General features: G+C 37.4%; 1 protein-coding gene and 1 long non-coding RNA gene across 5 annotated transcripts in view; both read left to right on the forward strand.

Moving 5' to 3' along the window:
* The window catches only part of PRKACB (protein kinase cAMP-activated catalytic subunit beta), a 67,454-nt gene that overhangs the window by 25,093 nt on the left and 19,517 nt on the right, over window positions 1–22,844 (forward strand). The window contains exons 1-2 of one of the 4 annotated variants that reach the window (XM_053950167.1): window positions 5,545–5,657; window positions 7,153–7,244. The exons of 1 other annotated variant lie outside the window; for it this stretch is intronic. In XM_053950167.1, the coding sequence (XP_053806142.1) occupies window positions 5,623–5,657; window positions 7,153–7,244 (127 nt within the window). In that variant the 5' untranslated portion in view covers window positions 5,545–5,622. Of the gene's footprint in view, window positions 1–5,544; window positions 5,658–7,057; window positions 7,245–22,844 lie in introns of those variants that run through there. 2 more of the 4 variants (XM_053950170.1, XM_053950166.1) reach the window with 2 other exon arrangements.
* On the forward strand, window positions 12,374–14,872 carry LOC128792068 (uncharacterized). The gene is made up of 3 exons (XR_008432294.1): window positions 12,374–12,496; window positions 13,057–13,203; window positions 14,608–14,872. It is a non-coding gene; the product is annotated as an uncharacterized LOC128792068 (long non-coding RNA).

Here is a 22,844-nt window from a genome sequence, read left to right on the forward strand (position 1 = left end):
TCTCTACTTTTCAGGGTTTAATGCCCGTGTTCCACTCTAGCTGCTGTGGGGGACAGTGAGTGCTTCACTTGTTCCTCTGTTTTGTGGGGTATCTGAAGCTGAGCAGGCTGGTGGGAGAGGAGGGACCAGGACCCTCTAGGGCAGCCTGCAGTCTGGTGAGGCACTGGAGTACAGGGGCTGTGTAGTGGTGAGCGCATCTCTGCAGCACAAATGTTTTGTACTTCAGACTGTACTCCGTGAAAGGCACTACTGTATTCTCAGTTGCACTCTCTACTCCTTCAGTCTTTGAAAAGGCACTATCCCTTTTAATAGAGTTACTTTGGGTTTGCTTTCTTTCTTATTTCGATATTTTTCTAATTGAACCTAAGTGTCATATAATCAGGGAATGTTCCAGTTTTGGAGGAAAACAAAGGTATGAATTTAAAATACTTACCTCAAGGTGGAGTCATTTGAGTTATTTTTTCCCCTTAGGAAGTGTCCTGGTGATTTAAAATGCAGATTGGCTTCCTGAAAGTGTTACTAAAATGTATCTGGTTACTCTAGTATTTAGTATTCTGGTCTTTTACTGTACAGTACAGATCTGATAGTGAAGTGTAGCTGCTAATATAGGGAATAATTTTTGCCTACAAGACTTCAGTTTAGGTGAACATTTTACTGCTGTCTTTTCTCTTCCTTCCTCCCATTATCCTGCATCAAAAACTATCTGTAAATATGACTCCAGATCTCTCAGGGTTAATAACAATTTGTTATGTGTGCCACTCTGATTCTGGACACATAATGCTTAATGTGTCCTAGGAAGGAGTTTTCAAAACTAAGTGTGCCTCGTATGGAGCAGTTCCTTACAAGTTCCTTTGACTAAGTAGCTAAATCAAGGAAGGATAGACTAAACCTGTAGATTTTGGAAAAGGGAGAGCTCCTCTACCCAAAGTTTCCTGTAGCCAAGATCTTCTCCACAGCAGCTTCATACCTGCAGGAGCCTTTACGGTTCCTGTGAGAGCCAGATCTTCAGCATCCTTGTTCTGATGGAGAATGGCCAGAATGGAAACAGGGAGCTTCTCCTTGAGCCCAGTCAGATACTGAGCAAAAGGTCTACATGGTTCTTCTAATTCAGGAACTTAATCTTACTCATTTTGGATCAATAACCCATTAATGCTCAATATTAATCAACAGTAGTAATTAGTCTGATGTAAATTAAGTAGACCAAAACCTTTATTTGCTGTTAGGTTTTTCGGAGAAGCAGAGCAACTGAGTTCATGCTAAATTGCTTCACAGTTTAACCTTGGATTTTAATTTTAAAAGTCCATATACTTATATGTTTTTTCTAGACCTCATTGATTCAAAAGCAAAAACAGCTTAGTCCTGGCAGACTACTATTTTGTGTAAATGCAACAAAAACCACTTACATAGGTACTTTCTCTTTGGCTGCAAAATAACAGTACAAAACTTCTGATTGGCTGTCAAGCTTTCGTAAATTGTGCTAGGAAGTAACTACAGAAGGTTATTTGAGCAGTGTGTGATTTGGAGGGCATGGATACCAAGCAGAGTTCACCAGTACTTTCAGATCTCCTGTACTTATGTGGAAACAGCTGTTTCAAAGATGGTTCCTGGCTAACCTTTGTTTTACTGTGGAGCAATTGTGTAATTTTTATTCAAATTCAGCCAAGGTCGATCTTGCAGTCTGAGCTGTCATATTGGCCAGCGTCAGTGAGCACAGCACCTTTAAGGAAGCTGTGAGACAGGCGTGGAGCAGGAGGTGGACAGGCATGGTCTTAGGAGAGAAATCCAGTTGTCTTTGGCAAATTGGATAGTTTGGTTGAAGATTTGCCATTTGTACTGAGAGAGTTCTCTGTCCCCTTCTTGTCAGTGCTAGATTTGGGACTGTGACTACAAGGTGTTTGATTTCAAAAAGACCAGATAATGTGTTGGTAGAAATGAGGAAACTTGATCTGCTGCCATGGTATGTGTCCACAATACATACATGAATCACAACATCTTAGGTGATGAATTTGTCAAATTATGACAAGAAAACTTGTGGGAGGAGTAAGAACTTCTAGCTTACATTTGAAAAATCAGATCCTGAATTTGACGGTTTTATTTCTTTTTTTTACTCCGAGTTCTCATTTATTTTTTTTTTTTATTCATTTTGTATGATCATGATTAACAAGCAAATGATGCTGTTTGACCATGTGAGCTTAAGTTAATGCTTCCTGATGAGAAGGTATTAAATGTGTGCTGCAGTTAAACTGGTGTACAGTAGATGCCAGTAGAGACCTATGGAGTCAAAATAGAAATATGACTAGTGTTTCCATAGCAACAACTTCCTCCTGGCGGTCCTATTTATAGCAATGCTGCAGTCCCAGCCTCCGTGCAGCTCTCGGAGGGACTCTCTAGGAAGGGTTAACCTTGTTAGAAAAAATGTAGGCATAGAGGCACACTAAAACTGTATGGGTTTGCTTTCTTGGGTTTTATTAAACAATGAGGTTCCTGATTGTGTTTATTTTCTTTATGTATGTTTTGAAAAATCTTTGTTTCAAAATGGAGAGCCATTAAAGCTGTAAGCTGTGAGCAAATACTGCTCCTCCTTCCGTGTGTTTAAGAAGAAATGCAACCCAGTGGAATAGTGCTGGATGTACAGTGAAAATCAAAACACATCTGCTTTTTCAAGAGCCTTTTTTTGTCTCTCTACCCATAATTCCTTCTGAAATATGCATGCCTGGCAAGACTCAAAATGGATTGTCTTCAATTACATAATTTCGGATGAAAATGTAGGGGGGTTTTTAAGTGACAAAAGGGCTATCTGTATGCTTTGTTTTACATCCTTTTCTCTCAAGGTTTATATAACAACTAGAAAAATGCCACACTTATTGCCTAAGGCTTATAGCACAGACACTCTAGGTTTTTTAGTATATATAGTGTAAAAAATTCGAGAGTCATTAAATGCTTAGAAGCTTTTATTTTCAAATTCAAAATTAGACACTTACATTCTTTTCATTTTATGAAATTTGTTGGCTGTGTCTTTCAACTTACAAACACCTTTTTGGTCAGTAAGAGACCAGCAAAATTTGGCAAGATCCCCAAGCTCTTAAAAATGGAGGATCCTTCAGCAGTACTTTGTTTCAAGTAATTGTTCATTCCTTTTTAATAAATATTAAATGCTGAAGTTGGATTTTAATCTTTCATTCTTGAAATAACTGATGCATAAAGGAGAAAATGTATTTCATCAAGTCATCAATTTTAAAAGCAAATAAACAAATTTTCTGTAACCTCTAGGAAAAATAAGTTCTTAATTAGTCATTTATAAAGTATAAATTATTTTTTCCGTTGATTACAAAAAAAATTTGCTGAAAATGTTCCAGTATGTCTCTTTAATGCAGATAGAGGCCTGTGAAAAAAATAAATATTTAAATTTAAAACATGTTTCATATTTAAAAGAAGGTAGAAAATAGTGGTTTTATTTAGAGAAATAGAACATGAAACCAGAAAAATACCATTTCAAGATATTAAGGAATTAAAACCTAAATTTTATTTAGCTAGAGGTGATCTGAAATTTGATTTGTATTGTAAACCCATTTTTCTAGGTCCTGACAAGGAATAGATTTAATTGTCTTAAAAACTCTTGTTCTTGATTGCAAGATTCTCAGGGTTAACCTTCATTAAACACTAGAGAATGGTGTTATTTGTACGGTCCTGCTTCGCCTGAATATAGCAAAATGCACACATTATCCTTTAAAAATATTGCAAACGATTTCCAAGTAAAGTTACAACACATGGTAACATGCTGTTACTCAACCATCTGGGTCCTTTGAGGAGAGGAGTGTTCTCTCATTCTTAATCCTTCATTTCTAAGGCTTGACTGGTACAGGAGAGTTTCTTCTTAGAAATTGAGATTATTAAAAATAAATTATCCATGTAGCTACCCTGTAGATTCTTTTTCAGCAAGGAACTAGAAGATCTGTGGCTGGGTTATAATGCTGTGTGTTGTAACATGCCACAGGGCATCAGCCCCTGGAAAATCTCCCTAACCAGTAGGCTGGCCATCAGGAAAATATAAATGGCTTTGTTGCCTTTATCAGCTTAGAGGACCACTGTGTTAGACTTTGTCCTTGACTATCATCATGATGTTGCTTTTAATAAAATTGTAGGAGAGTTTTGCTGAAATACTGTTTATCAAAATACCAGAATTTGCACATGCAATATAATGTCTCGGTTTTACGTTACTTGTTGAATGTTATTGCTCTGAGTTTTTTAATGTGTTTTAAAATTTTCCCAAAATGTGGTGGTAGGAAGATAGCAAAAATAAAATTTCTAAAGAAAATTAACATTTCAGTGTTGACTTTGGCTGCAAAAAATTGGAAGTTCGTTGTCTCTTACAGAACAGGAATTTCAAATTCTTTCTTGCATTCTCTTCTTCCTATATAGCATATAATTTACTTGCTGTAATTAATTGGAAGATCAGTGTGTCAATAAGATGAAAGATTAAGTAAATGGAAATAGAAAGTTCCACCTTTAAAAATCATGGACTTCATTTGAAGACATTGAAAGCCATGTGAGACGTGGGTCTGTATGGTAGTTTTTTATTTTGTCATTGGGCAATGCCAATCAATGCCAAGAATTTCCTAGATTAGGAAAGTGTGTTACTATCTGTGAAAATGTGACCAGCACTTTCTTTTCATATTTTATGTGTGCAGAAACTTCTGTAACTGTGTACACTGGCAGTAATTCATAGAATTCAGGAAAATTCAGGCTTTCGCTTAGGATTTCTTCTAAGAATTTCCTTTTGGTAACGTGTTTTCACTTAAACTACTTCTGTGATGTCAGAGTATGAGTATTTATGATTCTTATTTTTGACCCCTGCCTCAAGTGTCCAGTTTAGACATTTGGGTGCGTTAAAAGCTCTGAATTTTGGTGGGCAGAGTTGCTCTGTGGCAGTTTCCACATCTCTCCATGGACTTGACATGGCTGGCAGACTGTAACTTGTGTAATGTGACTTTTGTAAATTATTGTCTTTTAGATCAGGAAAACAAAATGGTTTAGTTGAAGACCTGTGTGAAAGATAAGAGAACAGCAGTGTTGTCTTAATGGCTCAGAACCGTGGGAGAGCAGAGAGACAAGATAAGCACACCATCACACCAGGTAGCCTTGTTTACTGGAGAAAACAGCCAAGGTTAGAGAGAATATGAGTCTCTTGGAAAGATTCTCTCAGTGCCCAAAGACTTGCAGTGAGGTACAGGGGGAGCACATCTGTACAATTCCAGAGAGGCTCTTCAGCTCCAGAAAGATCACCTTGGAGGGAATAAGCATCTTGATGTTGTCTTAAATATTTTTTATACTGTTGTATGGGAAGTGCATGGCCTTACTCTGTTTTAAAGTGTTGGGTTATATATGGCATGTAATATATCCCCTCTGCCTATTTGTGACTCCTGGTAAGGCAAACAGATAGTCCTGATCTTCACTACCTCTTGTTTCTGGCAGCAGAGCCTTGAACCAATGGGATGTTGTGGATGTCATAGTTGGTCTTGGAACAGAGCAGGTGAAAGGCTGGAAGGGATGAGATGGCATCCAGGGAAGGTTGCAGCAGCAGACCCTGATGGAAGAGCAGCCTGGGCACCGCTGCCTTAGCTGATGCTCACCCAAATTAGCAGATGGCTGTGCAGAATGTAGGCATTTACACAATTGTTCCAAATTTTGATCAGGGGCTGGAGAAAGAAGTTACATTTCCAGAGTATCTGGAGCCTGCAAGCACAGGGCATTCCTGGGTTTTGTGTAGAGTCTAGAAATGTAATGGGTTGTGCTGGCTGAGGCCCATCACAAGTGTAGCAGTGCCCATGAGGAAGAACGTAGCCGAATTTGTAAAATCTGTCTGTTGGCATTTTTATTGTTTTAGCACTGTCATGGACACTTTGTCAGCATGAGGGTTTTTTTCTGAGGCACAGGGCTGTTATGAAATGGTTATATAATGTCCAAGGGTGGGTATCTGCTGACATTTGAAAACTATGCAGTGAGAAGTATGGTGGTGAAAAATGAGAGATATGTCTTTAACACGTGTTGACTGTAAGACAGGAGACAGATTGTGGAAAACATATTTCAATCTTTCTTAAGAATAGCCTAAAGTTTTAAGAAGCCACATTATAGATGTGCAGAAATATGTGTTTCCATTTTCACAAAAACAAATATTTAGTATTACCCATTGTAAGCACGCAAAATTACATAATTTGCAATTATGATGTTAAATACAGCTTTCAGTTTCTTTTCCTTATATTTTGTGCCACTAAAAGCTACACTTTCTAGACTTACTCCACAGTTGAAAACACTAAGATTTCTTGTGAAAGAATGAAATCTTATCAGCAAAAAGTTAAATGTGTTTGGTTCATTCACAAAGTAGTTTGAAAAAGTACGATGCAGTTGTGTTTAAATGTGCAATACAATTCAACTTCTTCACTGATTTTATCCACAAAGGAGTAAAATAATAAGTTTTATCTTCCTTCAGTAATAAAATAAGTTTGTTCAGTAGTGTTTGCCAGTAACTTCCTTGCTTAGGAAGTTGATTAGTTGAAAGCATGAGAGTACTAATGATTAGATTCCAGCTGGTTATGTTTACTGTGATAATGTGGTACTCCATCTTAATAACAGGAGAGGAACTGCAGAATAGTTACTTTTGGGTTTTTTTCACGTGAGGTTGTGGTAAATTAAAAACATACCTATCTACTTTCTAATCTTTACTTCTGAACAGGTTGTTTGTAGTACTCTTAATATAAAATTTATACTTAAGTATGAAGTGTAATGCATTAAAAAGCTATGAGAGCACATACTAGAGAAATTATTGGTTGTTTGTTTTTTAAAAAACAAAACACTTTTTAATTTACATGAAAAGAAACTTTTCACTGTATAAACCAGTACATCATAGAGCTTTCCTTAACAGGAAGTAGAAGAGAGTCGTGGTTAGCAAACACTGCAGGCAGGAAGCTCGACACATGCATAGCTCTTAGTGGCGCTGGGTTGTCCAGCTCCCTTTAGATGTTTTCTCTTTTGCTTTGGTGAGAGTCACTGGTGTGTGTAGATGGCAGGGTACAAGGAGGTCCCTTGTAGCCAGGGCACGGGGACGGCCACGGCGCTGCAGAGACTGGAAGGGTTTGCTAACCGCCTCTTCCATAGGCACGCCAAGAATGGTGCGCATGAGCAGAGAGCGGCTCTGGAAAATGAGAGCCAGCAGTGCTCTGAGTTCACTGTCCAGTGGGACGCATCAAGTAAGTGTGGGGAGGGGTTTGTTTCTTTTATAGGTGTTTGCTCTTCAGTTTGCCTCGGGAATGAAGTGTGAACACTGACCTGTGATACGTTCTGGGGCAATTTTGTAATTCGTTACCTAAAGGTATTCATGGGAAGAAGAGCATATTGCATCAGGCAGGGGGAGATGGGGGCTGCTTCATGGACTGGTGGCTGGCAGGAGAATTCATCCTGCGTTCCTTTTTCTTTCAAAGCACAGTTGACTTCTTTTGGCAAGCCCCCACCCCACTTCTTACTTCTAAATTACTTATTTCATTTTCAAATTAAGTCAGTGAGTTCAGCAGAAATAGAAGACTCTAACTAAAGACTAGAATGTTTAAACTTCAAAATAGGCAGACATTGCCGTGCGGATTAAAATTCTAATTAAAGGGATGTTCATCATTCATAGTTTTATTTTAAGGGATATATACATCAGAAATGTTCTATATAGTGGTAAACAATATAAAATTGAGTTTGATTTTAACTATTACATATTAAATTTGTGTGGGAATGCTGATTAGCTTTAATTTCTTAATTAGTGAACAGTTTACAGTATTATTTGGATTAAAATTTTTCACGGTTGTATTTTGAGTAATAAAAGAGATTTCAAAAAATCAGAATCTAAATAAATTGGCATTTGATTTTCTTTATAATTTTAAAGCTGTGTAGTATTTTGCAAAGCAATACTTATCTCTGGTTAAATACTCATTTTAAAATGTTACAATATGGTAATTTATGATAATTTCGTTCCAAATTTCAGATTCATTGATGGATTTGAGATAGCACAATTATTTCAGTTGAAGATAGGCCATGTTGGAAATTCTTAGCATCACAATATTACCATGAAGAAAATCAGCATTTATACTTCTTATATAATTTAAATTTAAATGAAATTTAAAATATTTTATGGGTAGGGAGTGAATCTGTTCTCAGAGGATAAGCAGTAAACATGGAAACAAAAAGGTGTTAATGCAGTGATCTAAAATAGATTAAATCTAGGTCTCCCAAATGAGACAGGAAAGAATTGACTAGTTTTGTTGGGAAGTTAAATGATGAAAGTGCATAAATTCTGAGCTTTCACTTCTCCATAATGTTTTCAGCTTGGTAAAAATAGGCACATACTTGTGTTTATGTAGAAGCTCTTTTTTATGTAAATAGCTGTTTGAAAAAAATAACACTGAAGCATTTTTTGTTTATATAACATGAAGAAAAAACATGGTAATGACCTACTGACACTCACAAATTGCGACCTGTTTGTGTACAAGTCTCTACTTTCTCCCCCTCTTCATAAGGCAGGTTTCCTAGTGTGACATGTTTGATGAGGAAATGGACTGTCGTATCTCTTGATAAACATGGTGAAAATGGCTGTTCTGTGAATGCTATTTTAAGTCGTAATTGAGCAGAGCAGTTGCATGCAGTTTTCTGAGCTGAAGTTGCTGAGCTGGTAACTGAATGGTGGGTGACTATGTAGCTTTGGTTTGGGGATGAATTTCTGAATCTTTATCCTGAAATTCTACTTTCAATCTCTAGATTATTTTTTTTAAAAAGAATATAAATTACTGTAGGTACCCATGAACTGAGTCCACATTTAAAGGTTCTCATTTTGCTACCACTGTAGCCAGACTGATAGAGAAGAAAAAGAGAACAGTGGAGGAAGTATTTCTGTCTACTACTGACTCCTAATTAGACCTTCCGAAAAATACCTCATCTGTGAAAATAGTTTGTAAAACATGAAAGAGAAACAAGGTATTTGGGGTTTTTTGTTAATTTCATTTTGATTGGTTTGTTTGTTTGGGGGTCATTTTGTTTTGTTGTAGGGGATTTTTATATCCAAGAGTGCAATGTCATAGAATTGCCTAGAGTCATTGAATTCAGTTTGTAGATTAATTTCACAGAAAGTTTAATGAATAAGCAGTGTTTTAGAAACATGCTGGTGTTTGTCTTGGAAGGATATTTGAATATTCTCAACTATTCTGCCAATATCACTGCAATTTAGAAATGTTAGTGTAAAGTTTTAGGTGAAGCTACTTAGCAGACAGCAGGAATTACTCTTGAAGTTCAAGGCAAAACCACTCTAATTCCTGAAAAAAAAATTGCAAAGTGACTTCCCAGAGTTTTTGTTGTTTTAGGCTTCAGGTAGAATCCATTTGAAAAGGAAGTGAATGTATTTATGTCTTCTGGTGTAATGAAATACAATAGCAGGTCTGTTTCTTTTACAAGCGGTTTCTGCAGAAGCTCTGGGTTTGCTGAAGGGGAAGGAGCTGCTGGTTGTTTGGGTGGACTTTGGGTTGTCAGTCGCTGCTGTCAGTGTTATGGTTTGAATAAATTACCATGTGGTCTATGGCCTTAGGGGATTTTCAGTGGTTGAGTTTGAAATTTAACATCTTTGCTTTGTTTTGATATATAAAGCATACAGTTTCTCCAGCTTGCTTTGGATACTTGGTTGATGCATGAAATTATAAATGTGTTTTGTAATATCCTCAGAGTCCAATAGGGCAGAGGTGAGTAAGGGCATCACAGGCCTCGAAATCTGTTTTAAAAAGCTGACTGAGCACACATGTGATGGTACAGCCTGAACTGGTGACCAGGTCAGTTGTGCTGCACCGCCCAAGGGTGAAAGGGACAGGATGGGAGCCATCAGAACGATGCATTTCATTCTTTGTTTAGGAGTCTTGACTGTGACCACTTGCAACTATATGGAACCTACATTTTGATCTTTGCTTTGTTTTTTTAGTTGCTTGTTGCTCTTTGAAAAATTGAAATGCGAAAGGAAAGGAGAACGAGGTTGCTTGGTTTTGAATGTAGAGACAGTCAGATCAGTGTGTCTTGTATTCTTGAACCAATAAAAGCATTTTCCAAATCTGCATAAGAATATCAACAACTTGGAGAGCTGAAATGGTCAAGAGAGTCACCACTAGTGCATCTACCATCTTCATAGTCTCTAAATTGAAAGTGGATGGGTGATAAACAGTCAAAAGAATATCATTTGGTCCCTGATTCAAAATGATAACAGTATACTTTCAAATACAGTAGAATGATTTATAGAGATTTAGCTGAATAGTTACTTGTATATGTGTGTGTAGAGAGAGAAAAACACATGTAAAATATGAAATAATGTACAGAGCATACTGTATGAATTGCTTAAAGCTTTAGAATAACTACTAGTTGGGTACAAGTCAACAGATAATTCTGGTCTAAGGTTGCCATGGAAACAACCAGTGCTTGATATAATTGAGAACATCTTAAACCCTCCTGGTGTTTGCATGCTTTTTTCCCCTGCCATTTTGAGTTGCTTTAGACATGAAAAGGTAGCATTGGTCAGAACAGTAGTAGCTAATGAGCAAAACCAAATACCTGTGTCCTGAATATTGATTTTGATATTCTACTGGTATCTTGTGCTTCGTAGTTTTTTGCATCACAAGGAGCTCATAAGGAAGAGCAGCTCTCTGGATTCTGTGTGCTCTCTTTCTGGTTAGTGTGTAAGTGTATTTAGAGATTGAAGCACTGATTTGGTAGAGATTAACATATTTCATCAACTGTTGGATTAATATTTGGAGCAATATGTTTCTGAAAACTAGCTCTTCAGCATGAATGGTAAGTCTTTTCTATTCCCTTTTGACACGTTTTTTGTTTCGTCTTCACAATCAGGGAAAATCTACCAGGTTTCCCTTTCTTGTCTGCAGAGCTGCATCGACTGCTGATTTCTTTGTTTTTGTAATCGACTCACTGTGGGTTTCTATGTAAAATTATTAATCTTAAAGATTTGCAGTTTTTTATTAAACAGTTTGCTTTGCATGACTGGTATTTAGTGTTTTAAATTTTATTTTAAAGCTTTCTTTTAGAAATATCTGATTTGGTCAATTTTGTAATTGAATATATACATGTCTGTTCACTTAATTTTCTGTGTCTCTCATAATACATTATTTTCTGTGAACTGATACAAATCAGAGAGGCCTTCTGAAATTATTGTAATCATCACCTGAAAAATCTAAACAGGCTTTTGTATTTCATCTGAACCAGCTTATTCTGCTATTATTTTTAGTCTTCTAAATGCTGGGATGGCAGAATAGTTGAGGTCATTCATGGAAGTAAGGGAGGGGAGTCTCATTTGAAATGAGATACTGTAATAGATCTAGTAAACTTATCAGGCAGGTATTTGCTTTCCAAAACCACTGTGACTAGTTATTATAAGGTACCTTGAATATAATGCAGTTATGAAGTGCTATAGTCTTGCTTGTAATATTATTGAAAGTTGTTTGTTTTTTTTTTTTCAATATATAGACTGTAAATTTGTTTTCTTAGAAAAATATATCCTTTGAAAATTGTTTTCAAAAAGCCCAAATATGCTAGTTTCCAAAGTGATGCCTTTTTGTTTCAAACAGATAGTCTGGAGCTTTGGAAAATGACTTGAGACAGAGATTTTTTGAAAAGAAAGAGCAGTTAATCATGTATGTGGGGTGTTTGTGTGCATGTGTGTCTGTGTGGTTTTGCTTAATACTACAAATTTAAAGGACCATTTTTACAAAAATTTCACTTGTGTACATGGCAGGGAGGAGTTATCCCACTGTCTTATCTAATACCAGCTTATCTATACTTATCTCATACAAATGTGTTGAGGTCATCTTCCCCAGAATGGAAAGTGTGGCTGTCATTTCCTTGCTGTACAAAGCACAGATGTCAAAACCGATGCAGTTATTAAGGCAGTGTTTCAGTACTTTGTACCTACAGGATGGAGATTTGTGGTGCAGCATCATTCATGGCTGTTTAAATAAACCTAACTGCAGGCTGTCCCTGGAAGTGGTGGCCCAGCCCCTGGTGTGTGCTCCCCACATGCCAGCAGGGGTGCTGGCAGGTGGGAGCACAGCATGGCCCTGCTGTGGCCACAGGCCCAGGGCCGGCCTGCATTTGCCGGGCAGGGACACGATGGTGTCCCGGCACCCCCGCCAGCACCTGGCCCTGCTCAGCACAGCCTCTGCATTTCCTCCCTGTCACACAGCCACCTCCTCTGCTCATGGAGAGGTCTCTCCTGGGGTCAGAAAGTCTCCACTTTTCACCAGCTGTTACCAAGCTGGCTTTTCCATCACATTTTCCTCTGTTTCTCTTACAGTTAGATCCTAGCCTCCAAAGGAATTGAGATTTGTGGAAATCAGCTCTGTGAATTCTGAGTTTTGGGTTTTTGTTTGGACATTCTCTTATGGTTTATGAGTCATAAAGGAATACATTTCACACAAGCTAGGTGAGAAAGAGGTTATAGTTGTTTGTAACCTCAACAATTATGTTGGGTTTTTTGTTTGTTTAGTGGTGTGGGTTTTTTGGGGGGTGGTGGTTCTTTTTTAGGGTTGGGGATTTTTTCTTTCCCCTGGGGGTTTATTCTGCAATTTGCATCTGTAGATTTTATTCATCTTGACATACGGGCTCCCAGCTCCATTAAAACATAGAAATAAATAGCAGCAACTTTTAACAGGTGTTGATTCCCAATCAAAAATACCTATAAATTAGTCTAATTTTGACAAGGAAAAGGTAACTATCTCCTGCTCCATCAAGATTAAGTCTTTGCTGTAAACATTTCCCCATTTAAACCACTTATGCTTTTCAATGCATTTTTGTGGCTGTCTTCACTGCAGTAGTGTTACATTACACCCTGTCAGCAGATAAAATCAGATGCTTTCCTTGTGAAAGATGGCCAAGATGCAAGTGAAACCTTTATGAAAAAATTATGTATTTTCTTCAATTGCAAGTACACATGGCTAATTTTTTCCCCTTTTATTTCTTCCTATTTTTCCCTCCCCCAAAAAGGTTATATGCTTAGATTTTTTTTCTAGAAAGACTCAAAGGAAAAGCTGTTTTTCTATTTCTTTGAAGCTGGACTTTTGTTTTGAAGAGCTTGAACAGATAAAACTGTAAGGTCAAGTAACTAATAGCCCCAGCTCCCAGGGGTGAAAGGTATAGTCTGCTAAATCTTCTGTTTCACTAAGAATGGGCTTAATATTCTGAAATGTCACTAATTACATGATTGGGCTACTACTTTCCAATACTGCAAATAGAGGTAACTGGTGATACAGACATTTGCACTCCAAAGACAGTTACCAGATGTGTGTGCAGACAGATGGAGCAGTACATGGAAAGGGCGTGAGCCACACTGATGGACTCTGCTGAAATAGTGTCCAGTTTGTGCACACTAGAGATAGGCATGTGGAAATATATATATATATATATATATATATATATATATATATATATATATATATATAATATATATAAATGATATATATAATGATATATAAATATATCATAAATATATCGGTTATGTGCACTGGGAACATTTCTAACAGCAAGGGACAATAAGCAGCAACTGATTATTCCCACTGCTCAAAAGATTTTAAAAAATGGAAGGATGCCATGGAATTTCCAGGTGCCAGAACTATATATCTTCCTATGTGTGTCTCATGGGAGTAATGCTTTCTTCTTTTCAAAAATTCCCCACTGTTACCCATTAGCCTCTGACAGCAAACTATGGCCATTTCTTGGGTGTTAACTTGGGTTCATATTTTATTCTAGTTCTTGTACAAAATATTTGAAAAAGACAAGACAAAAGCTGCTGCATTTACGTAATTCATAAAATACATCCACAAACTGAACAGTCCCTCACAGTGCTTGGTTTGGGGTAGAAGCAAAAAATGAGATTAACAGAGTAGAGATTTCTTCCAAAGGAAGAAGTATTTGGTATGTTGTAATCTTGAACTCTGAATTATTCTAGTTGCCATTACATTACTTATGTATATTTTTTATCAGAAAGATTTGGGTTTTGCCCTTGTTTTTAGTTAACATCTCAAATTGTTTATATATTTGTTGGTGGTTACTCTGAGAGTTTCTGTTAGTCCTGCTGTTGTAGGGCAAAGTTCGCAGAAGTTTCTCAGCTTTAATTGTGGAGGTTCTTATAGGTACTTTAGTAACTTGCACAATGTTTTTGGTATTTTTCTTTATTCATCTTTAGCTGCTGACAGATACCCCAGCCCATTAAGAATTAATGTGTTTTAATTTCTTCAGCTTTTTTTTTTCCAGGTTTTGCAGTTCAGTTCTATGCAAGTTTTATGCATGCCTTTATGCCAAATAAGTGCTGAATTTACCCAGCTTCTCTCTAAAATCCCATTCTTTATCAGAATGGATAATAAACATTCTTACCTACTTTTTGCTTGCCTTAATCCTGAGACAAACAAAAACTTGTTATTCACCCAGTGTGTTGAATTGGGAAATGTGTTTATTTACATAAGACATCCTTATTCAGGAAGCCAGTCTCTGCTATTTAAGGGTATAAATGAACTTCTCCTGCTTGGCTGGTTACTGCAGGCAACCCTTTCCTGTAAATATTGAAAGCATGTTCTGCCGGAGATCTGTCAGTGCAGCGATGTGTCAGAAGCTCAGATCTTGTGAGGAGATGAAGAACTATTTTGCTGATTTATCCTGACAGCTGTGAAGATGTCTTGCTGATCCCAAAGTATCTATATGAGAATTTTTGTGGAGCTTTAATAATGCAATGGCTGGAACAAGATAGCTTATGGGAAGTGAGCTTAGACCTGAGTCCACATAGACCAAGATTGGTGCATCTACTATTATTTTTGTGCCTTGTATTAAATATTTGAAAAAAAGAAAAAGCAACAAAGTAGTTTCTCTTCTCAAGTAACTTTTTAAATGCATCCATACAATGAACAGCTCCTGCAGTTTTTTAGTTTAGAGTATAAGGAAGAAGATAGTTTAGTAAAACTTCTAAAGTTTACTTTTAAAAGGAAGGGGTATTTCTGCATGAGTGTGTGTGGTACTATTCCCTGCTTGCAGGGAATTCATTAGCCAGTATGCAAATAAGATGAACTACCTGCAGATTTATGCTTACTGTTGCTAATAAGCTAGCCATAAAGCCTGCTCTCAGGGATAGCTGCATGGCAGTATGGTATCCTTTGTAGTCACTGAACTTCCACAAAGAGGAATTGTGGGGCAGTGCTATGGAGGGGGAGGTGGGTACTGACCGGTTGGCCAGAATCTTAATGGTGCAGAGAGCTTAACTAGAGGGAATCTACAGCAGGTGCTGAAAACATTTTTCTTGGTAAGTGTATTTGTCTGTAAGAGGAAAATCTGATTAATTTATGTGTTTGTATTAATTACTAGAATTTGCTAAAAACCTTTGCTCAAAAATGTGATACATTTACAAAATACTTTATAGTAGTGCCCTAGAAGATGTTGTTCTTGGAACTCATTCTTAAACTGTATTCTTTTTTTTTCTTCCCACATGGTAACCATGGAAATATATGCACTGCAGGAACAAAAGATGTTTGAATTTTGACAATTGTCACACAGTTTTCAGCTTTCTTTGTTGTATTGTTAATACCTGTTATATTTCACACAAGTGGAAGGTGGTCTTTTACACTACCGGTCCTGTGGTAGTTGTAGCATTTTAAATTATTTCCTGGATAAAGTTCAGCCACAACTATAGAGGACACTGCACAGCTGCAGCTTAATTCAGAACTGCTTACAAAGTACCTCAGTGTATGACAATTGAGTATATTACATGTTAAGATTCTTCACAGATTTTTTTTCTGTATGAACAAAATTTTTAAGTGGGGAGTGTTATGTACTGCATTTGAAAGTAATTGTATTAAACACATAATTCATTAATTATGTTTTCAATTGTTGTATTGAATAATTCCATTAAGATAATGGAATTATTCAATACAATAAATGAAAACAAGCACTTAAAATTAGAATTATTTCTGAGAAACCTTTTCCGCAGTCCAGTGTGGTGCGTTCTTGGTCCAGTCATGCTAGCACAAGCTGATATCCTTTCAGAAAAAGAGCAGTTCTGTCCCCCATATTTGCCCATTTCCACCCCATTTGTCCCTTCCCTCACCTCAGGGAAGCATTCATGAGAAGAAGAGAAGAGGGAGCTGCTTCTCTGCTCATTCCCTGCCTTCTGCCCATTACTTTTTAGTCTGGGCTGGTTCCCTGACCTGGCTTGGCAGTCAGACACGAAAACGCTTTTGCCCTTTCAAGGAAGGTCATTAGAGAAATGCAGGAGTGAGTGACTGTGGGAGAACAGGACTGATGTGGGGTTTTTTGAGCCCACACTGAATACTGAACTGTAGCCTAACAAACCAAACTGCTTTTTCTTGGACTTTAAAGCCTCAAATCGCATGGATTGTTGCAAGAGAGGAAGCAGATTTACAAACGTGTCATCTCCTTCAATTAATGCTTCAAGGGCAGGAAGAGGGTATGAGTGACACTCCTTTCATTAAGCCAAAGCCTAGTTTTAATATATTCCAGAACTAATTGAATGCTAGTTCTAACTGATCCATTTAGAGAATTGAAACAAAACCCCAACTCTAATCCATCAGCAGAAGCTCTTTAATTTGAAAGGGAAACTTGGGTAATAAAGAGGGGTGGCAGCCTGAAGGACCAAAATACCTAAAGGTGGGGTGGAACAGCTCTCAGCCTCCAGGAATCTGCAGGAGGCTTTGTCACATCCTAGACCTGGATGCTCAGATGAATATATTCTGCTTGTCAGCATTGAGGAATTCTTGCATATTATTATTACTTTAGGATTTGAGTAATAGATCCTAGGTTGGATTATAAGTTTTGGTTGGCTGCTGTGGGGCTTTTGGAATATATCTTCTGTTAAGAGAGAATTTACTTATTAAAGTATGTGTTTGTAAATTTTGATGAACTTTGGGTCTGGATTCTCTTTTAGATTAAGAAAGCAGAGTTTTATCTCATATGTGTATTTTTTTTTTTGAAAATAATTCAACTGGGACATGGATGCATGTACAACTGCTGAGCAGTGCTAGTACAAGATTTGATTGTGTTTGTGACTGAAAAACGACTGCTTTGCTTTGTGACTTTACTGATTTACATTATACATTTGGGGAGGGCATTAAACAAAATTTCAGGCATTCATATCCTAAGTGACTCTGTTATTTGGGTATGGCCCCCGTTATATTTTTTGTCACTAGCAGGGTTTACCACCTCTAAGCAGTACTTTGGTATTTAAGAAAAGATCAAGGGAGAAAGACTGAGCATTGGATTTGGAAATGAAATTAATTATATTGTCTATAATAAAAATAGAAGGAAGTCAGTCTGACTGTGGCACTTGTGTGCAGCGCAGAATTCAAGAAAGATCAGTTTTATCTCTGATGGCTGAAAACCTGGCTCCTGTTCTGATGTGTCTTAATCTGTCACATCTCTTGTGCAGGCTGTTGCTGTGTAGCCAGCCAAGTAAAGAAGTGAACTGGGTTCTTTACAGAGCTCTTAACTGTTTTAACTTTGCTTTTATGAAATTCACAAAATACTGTTTAGTTCAAAACATGAAAATCATGGACAGGATTAAAATAAGATTTTTGCCTGTGTTCCAAAATTGAATTGTAATGGATAAGATCAATTTGTATTTTGCAATTGCTGCACATTTTAAATTAACTCCTGAAGGTGCTCCTACGAAGATCAGATTCTAGCACTGCCTTCTAGTTTTTAGGCACAACAGCTGTAACTGGTCTTAATTTACTGTTTATCCTGTTTGTCTCCCTTTTTTCCATGCCTCTCTCTTTTCCACTTCTTCCCCATTCTTTCCAGTATTCCATAGAAAAGTTTACAGTGTACAGTTAGATAATTAGTGCTTCCATTTTAATAGCAAGCTTATATTTGGTGAACAGCAAGCTTAATTCAGTTAATCTACTAATTAGTAGATACATAATTCTTACATGATCATGTATCTACTAAGAACTTCCTGGTTCTGTAGTTCAGCAAATGGGCTCTTTCAGAACTGCTCCATGTGTTTGGCTCTGTGTTTCTGGGGAATGTTGGATTTTGTTTTTTTTTTTGTTTGGATTGGATTGATTTGATTTGGTTTGGATTGTTTTTTTAACTGAAGGAAGGTTCTTAACCATTTCAGCTGGTAAGTTGGTTTGCTCTGCATCACCTGTGTTTATCATAATTAGTATTTAAAGAGAAATATGTAGTCGAAACCTTGATAAATGAGGTATTCAGTTGATGCAGTTCATTGATCTAGCCTTGGCAGAAACAAGACAGTCTCCTTGCTCGTCAAGGAGAGGGCCAGTGGCTGTGAGAGGGTCATGAGAGGGCCAGTGGCTGTGCTCACTGCAGTGTTCAAACAAGGTGGACTTGCCCTCAACCAGGCATATATCACCTGGACATCTTTCACTCACCGTTTCCATATTGTGAGGAACAAAGTGTTTTGGTTTTGTTGACAGTCTGTTTCAATGATAGCCATCTTAGTTTGTGCTTTGAAGTGTTTTCCAGCTATTAAAATTTTAACTGGTGCTCACACTGCTTCCTCTGAGTGTATAATAATACTTAACAGTTAGCTGTGTTCATTTTGAAACACTTGCCAGGGCAGAGAAACCTTATTTTGAGCCTTTTTATGTTATTCCTGCTAATCAAAAGAAAAATATAAAAAAAATTTAGATGACAGGTTAATGGTGCAAGAATGGGACTCAGAACAGGAATCAGGAGTTTCTCACTTGCATCTGAAATATGGTTCCATAACTGCAGGATTCACTGAGGTATCTATATACATCTTGATAAAGTTTAAGGCTATAAATACTTTTTATAAAAATGAAATATACATATACATTTACCAGAATCACTTCATACATATTCATTTTTCCATTAAATGATTTAATTAAATAACCCATTTAACTCCAGATTTCAAATGATTATATTACAGTTTTGGAACAAAATTTGAATTGTATTTTGATAAAGGGCATTCTAAATACCAGACAGAGATTGGCATTTAGCACAGCAGATGGGGGTTTGTAGTGGTGCCCAGTGTTTAGTCTTAATCAGTTTAGTTCTTGCTTTCTTGCCGTGAATCCTAGCCAAATATTTTTTTTCCCCTTACCAAAAAAAAAAAAAAAAAAAAAAAAAAAAAAAATCCTGGCTTGCTGGCTCTTGTGGGAGATGTGATTGAGAATAACAAATACTGTGCATGTGGGAGGTGGGAGAAAGGCAGAGTAACTCATGGTAACTCTCAGGACTGTTCCATCTGTGACCCCTTTCCCTCTGCTGTCATTGCAATCCTGCAACCGAGAGGTCCTCACCCTCTTGATTTTTTTCAGGAGCTTGCTTCTGATTCACTTGCCCTTAAACTGTGTTTTAGGTCAAAGTACTCATTACAGTACTCATATCCTTAGTTAACATTTTTTTTATAAGCATGTTAACTTTTCATAGAAGAGTTGATCAATAAAACAAGCAAACATATTGTGAACGGTGTGAATATACTAATAGAGACCAATCTCCTCGTGTTTGGGGGTGGGCTCAGAGGTGTTTGGGTTTTGCGTGTAGCAGAGTTTTTTCATTTGTTTGAGGTTGTTGGTTTGTTTGCTTGGGGTTTTCTTTAATTCCTCCTGTGCTGGCATTACCTAGGAACCTCTGGATCTTGGGTTCCTCTTTCCTTAGAACGCAGTTCCAGCAGGCTTTCCTGCTTATCCTCATGCTGCCTTGGTTCCAAGTACAGCTCTCCACAAGCCCCCTGTGATATGCAAGGAGTAGCTGAGACCTTGTGTTGTAGTGATTGTAGCACTGCTTCTGACCAAGGGGAACCGGAGCAGGTGGAAGTTGTAAGACTGCTTCAAGCCATTCACTTGTGGTCCTTGGTCATTGCTCCATTTCTTCCCACCTTCTTCTGGATCTCACCAAATTTCCTGCTTTGGGTGTTTGCACTGCATAGAACCTGCCTCTCCTGCCAATACTTTCTCATGCTCTTCACAAAGGGTTGGGTTTGTGCTGTGTGTTTGTGCTTGCCTAATCCCTGGACAGCTGGTGGGTGCATCCTCTCTGCTTCCAACTGGTGTCCTTCCTGCCATGTTCACTTGTTTCTGCTGTGGTCCTTGTTGTGCTGGTGCTGTTATCTATGCTTTGCTGTCTCCTTCTAGTACCTTCCTTTCTTGAGCAGCAGCTCCTCTTGCTTTGGTTTCAGCCTCCTGCACTCCAACTTCTACTGTACCAGTAAAGCCAGTCTGAGCAGTGTTTGTTGCTGGTCTGTGCATACGCTCCTTGCCCCACTCTCATCTTCACTTTGCTCAGCCACAGACAAGTGATCCTTGCTCTTCAGTGTTTATGGGGACCTGTATATCCACATCCTTAGTTACTTCTTCCTGACAGCCTTACAAAATAAAATCATGCTCATATGGTGTCCATATCTGACCCCTGAGTACGTTCCACTTTGCATACAGTAACTTCGGCTGTGCAGTTTAGACTTCTCAAGTTGCTGTTATTGGGTAATAGGACTGAAATCTGATTGAGATTTCTTTTTTTTTGGAGACTGCTTGCCACTTCTTTGCTATCTACCACATGTCATGCAATTCACACATGCTGTCTTCTGAAACAAAGTGCTAAGTAGTGGGAAGATCACCCGATTACAGGTTTTATTGTGATCCAGCATGCTGTGATGAAGATAGATACACTATTGTTAGCAACAGTTCTGTGGATGTGTGTGTCTTGGAATAGATTAATTATTAAAGATGCCAACTTGATCTCCTGAAGTTTTCTAAGCTGTGCTTATTTCTGTGATGCATCATCTTTTTTTCATACTGAATTTAGCTGCCGTTGGTGATTTTTTTTCTTTCTTTGCTCAAACATTCTGTGATTTAACATGAGTCATTCTGTCTGTGTGGGAAAGGGCTGGTTTATTACAGGGTCTGTTCTTGAGTGGGGAGGGGAAAGGGTGGAATGTATTTGTGTTTTCTATGTGTTTGTTGTGGAAATGCATAAAACTTTTTTTTCTTCTTCTCTTTCTTTCCTCTCTTCATCATCTCATCTGTGTGGGTGAATGTTCCTGCAAACCCTTGGGGAACCTATAGAGACGTTTGGTATGCTCATTCCTTCATTAGTGCCCAAAGTCACAGATGCTAGGTACAGTTTAGACTAGAAAAGCAAAGAGCCACATCATCACAATGTAAGGTGGCTAAAAATGTGCACTTGAGGAAAACCTCTAAGTCATCATCTATTACACCTATTTGCATCATCACAGTAATACCAATGGCCACTGCTACCCAGTTGGTGTAAATTTTGATTCTGCACTTGAAAGTAGAAATTAAATGTGTTCTCCTGTAGCAAGAGCTGCTGTTTTGTGCTTGAGAGATAATTTTCAAAAGTTCAAATTCCAAGTTGTGTTTTGAGAAATGACTGAAGTGCATGCACTTCAATTGCCTAAGTTCTGTTTGAAAGCACCTGCAGAATTGTGTTGAGGTGTAGGAGCCCAGGTGACCTCTGAAAGTGAGAACCAGGCATAATTCAGTGTGCTCTCTCATTGGAAAGAAACTGATTTTAGTAAAACTGAGCACAAAACATGAAACTGTTTTTAAAAGACAGTGATTTTCAGATAAGTTATTATCCTTTGGTAGCTTTATTTTGAAAATGTATGTTCAATGCTGCTTTCTATGAAAAGAGGGCCAAAGTAAAGTAGAACAAGGTAGGAGTTTTGTTGCAGGAGAGCTTGTGGCTTAGTGGTATTCTAGAAATGAGAGATTTTTCTCATGAATCCACAATTTGAATATTTCCAGCTGGATCACATTTAGTTCATAAACAGCATTCTTTATTCCATAAGTAGAACAGAGACAAAAATGACTGTAAATGTCATTGTATATTTTTATAAATACTGAATAGTCATACTTCAGTGTGAAATAAGTGGAAACTTAGAATATTTATTTATATGAACAGAGATGGCAGGAGGGATATTTAACATATGTACTGTAATAACATGAAAAAACAACACCAATTACTTTGTGCTTTGGTTGTGCTATGTAGTGGTAATGTTCACTTCTAAGCTACAGCCACTAAAGTTGGAAGGCTCAGCTTTTTGGTAATCTTAATGATTTTCCTGAGTTTTTTCTTGTCATTAAGAGAAAATATTTGTGCTGTTTTGATGTAAATTGATGTTTGAAAAACTATATCGGTATTCCTCACTTGATCAAGTCATCTCTGTTCTCCTAATGGAAGAAGGATCATCAAACATGAATTTGGACATTGCTAGTTTCCGGTTTTTGTGTTGAAAATTATTTCATGCCACAGGAAATCCTGTCCTATCTTCAAATTAGAATAATTAAAAGTCATTACATGAATAACCTCAATAACTTATAAACAAAGGAAATATCTTCTACACACAGGGTAAATATGTTAGCATTTTTTGCTGATTAGCCACTAAAATATGTTAAACTCTCAGTTTTAATACGATTTTACCAGTTTCTTCAGTATAAACTGTGTTTTTATTGCTCTTCTTAACCATAAGTTTAGAATACTGAATATGTTCCTCCTCTGTGATATTGCTTGTTTCTCTTAAAATAAAATTGCTGAGTGGATATCATGCTTTAAACACTTTTCTAATGTTGAGGTCAGACAGAACTTTTGACAAGTTCTATGAAATTACCATTTTATTGGTGCTCTATCAGAGCCAGTAGTAGTGGAAGCCATAAACCTCCTTTGAGTGTTTTGTGATAATCAAGTCCTATAGCACACCCAAGAAGGGGGGAAAAAGGGAAAAAAAAATACAACCAGCCTTCTCCAGGGCTGATGTTGTTTTTACTGCT

This window comes from Vidua chalybeata, chromosome 9, assembly GCF_026979565.1.
Source record: "Vidua chalybeata isolate OUT-0048 chromosome 9, bVidCha1 merged haplotype, whole genome shotgun sequence".
Classification (NCBI taxonomy): Eukaryota; Metazoa; Chordata; class Aves; order Passeriformes; family Viduidae; genus Vidua; species Vidua chalybeata.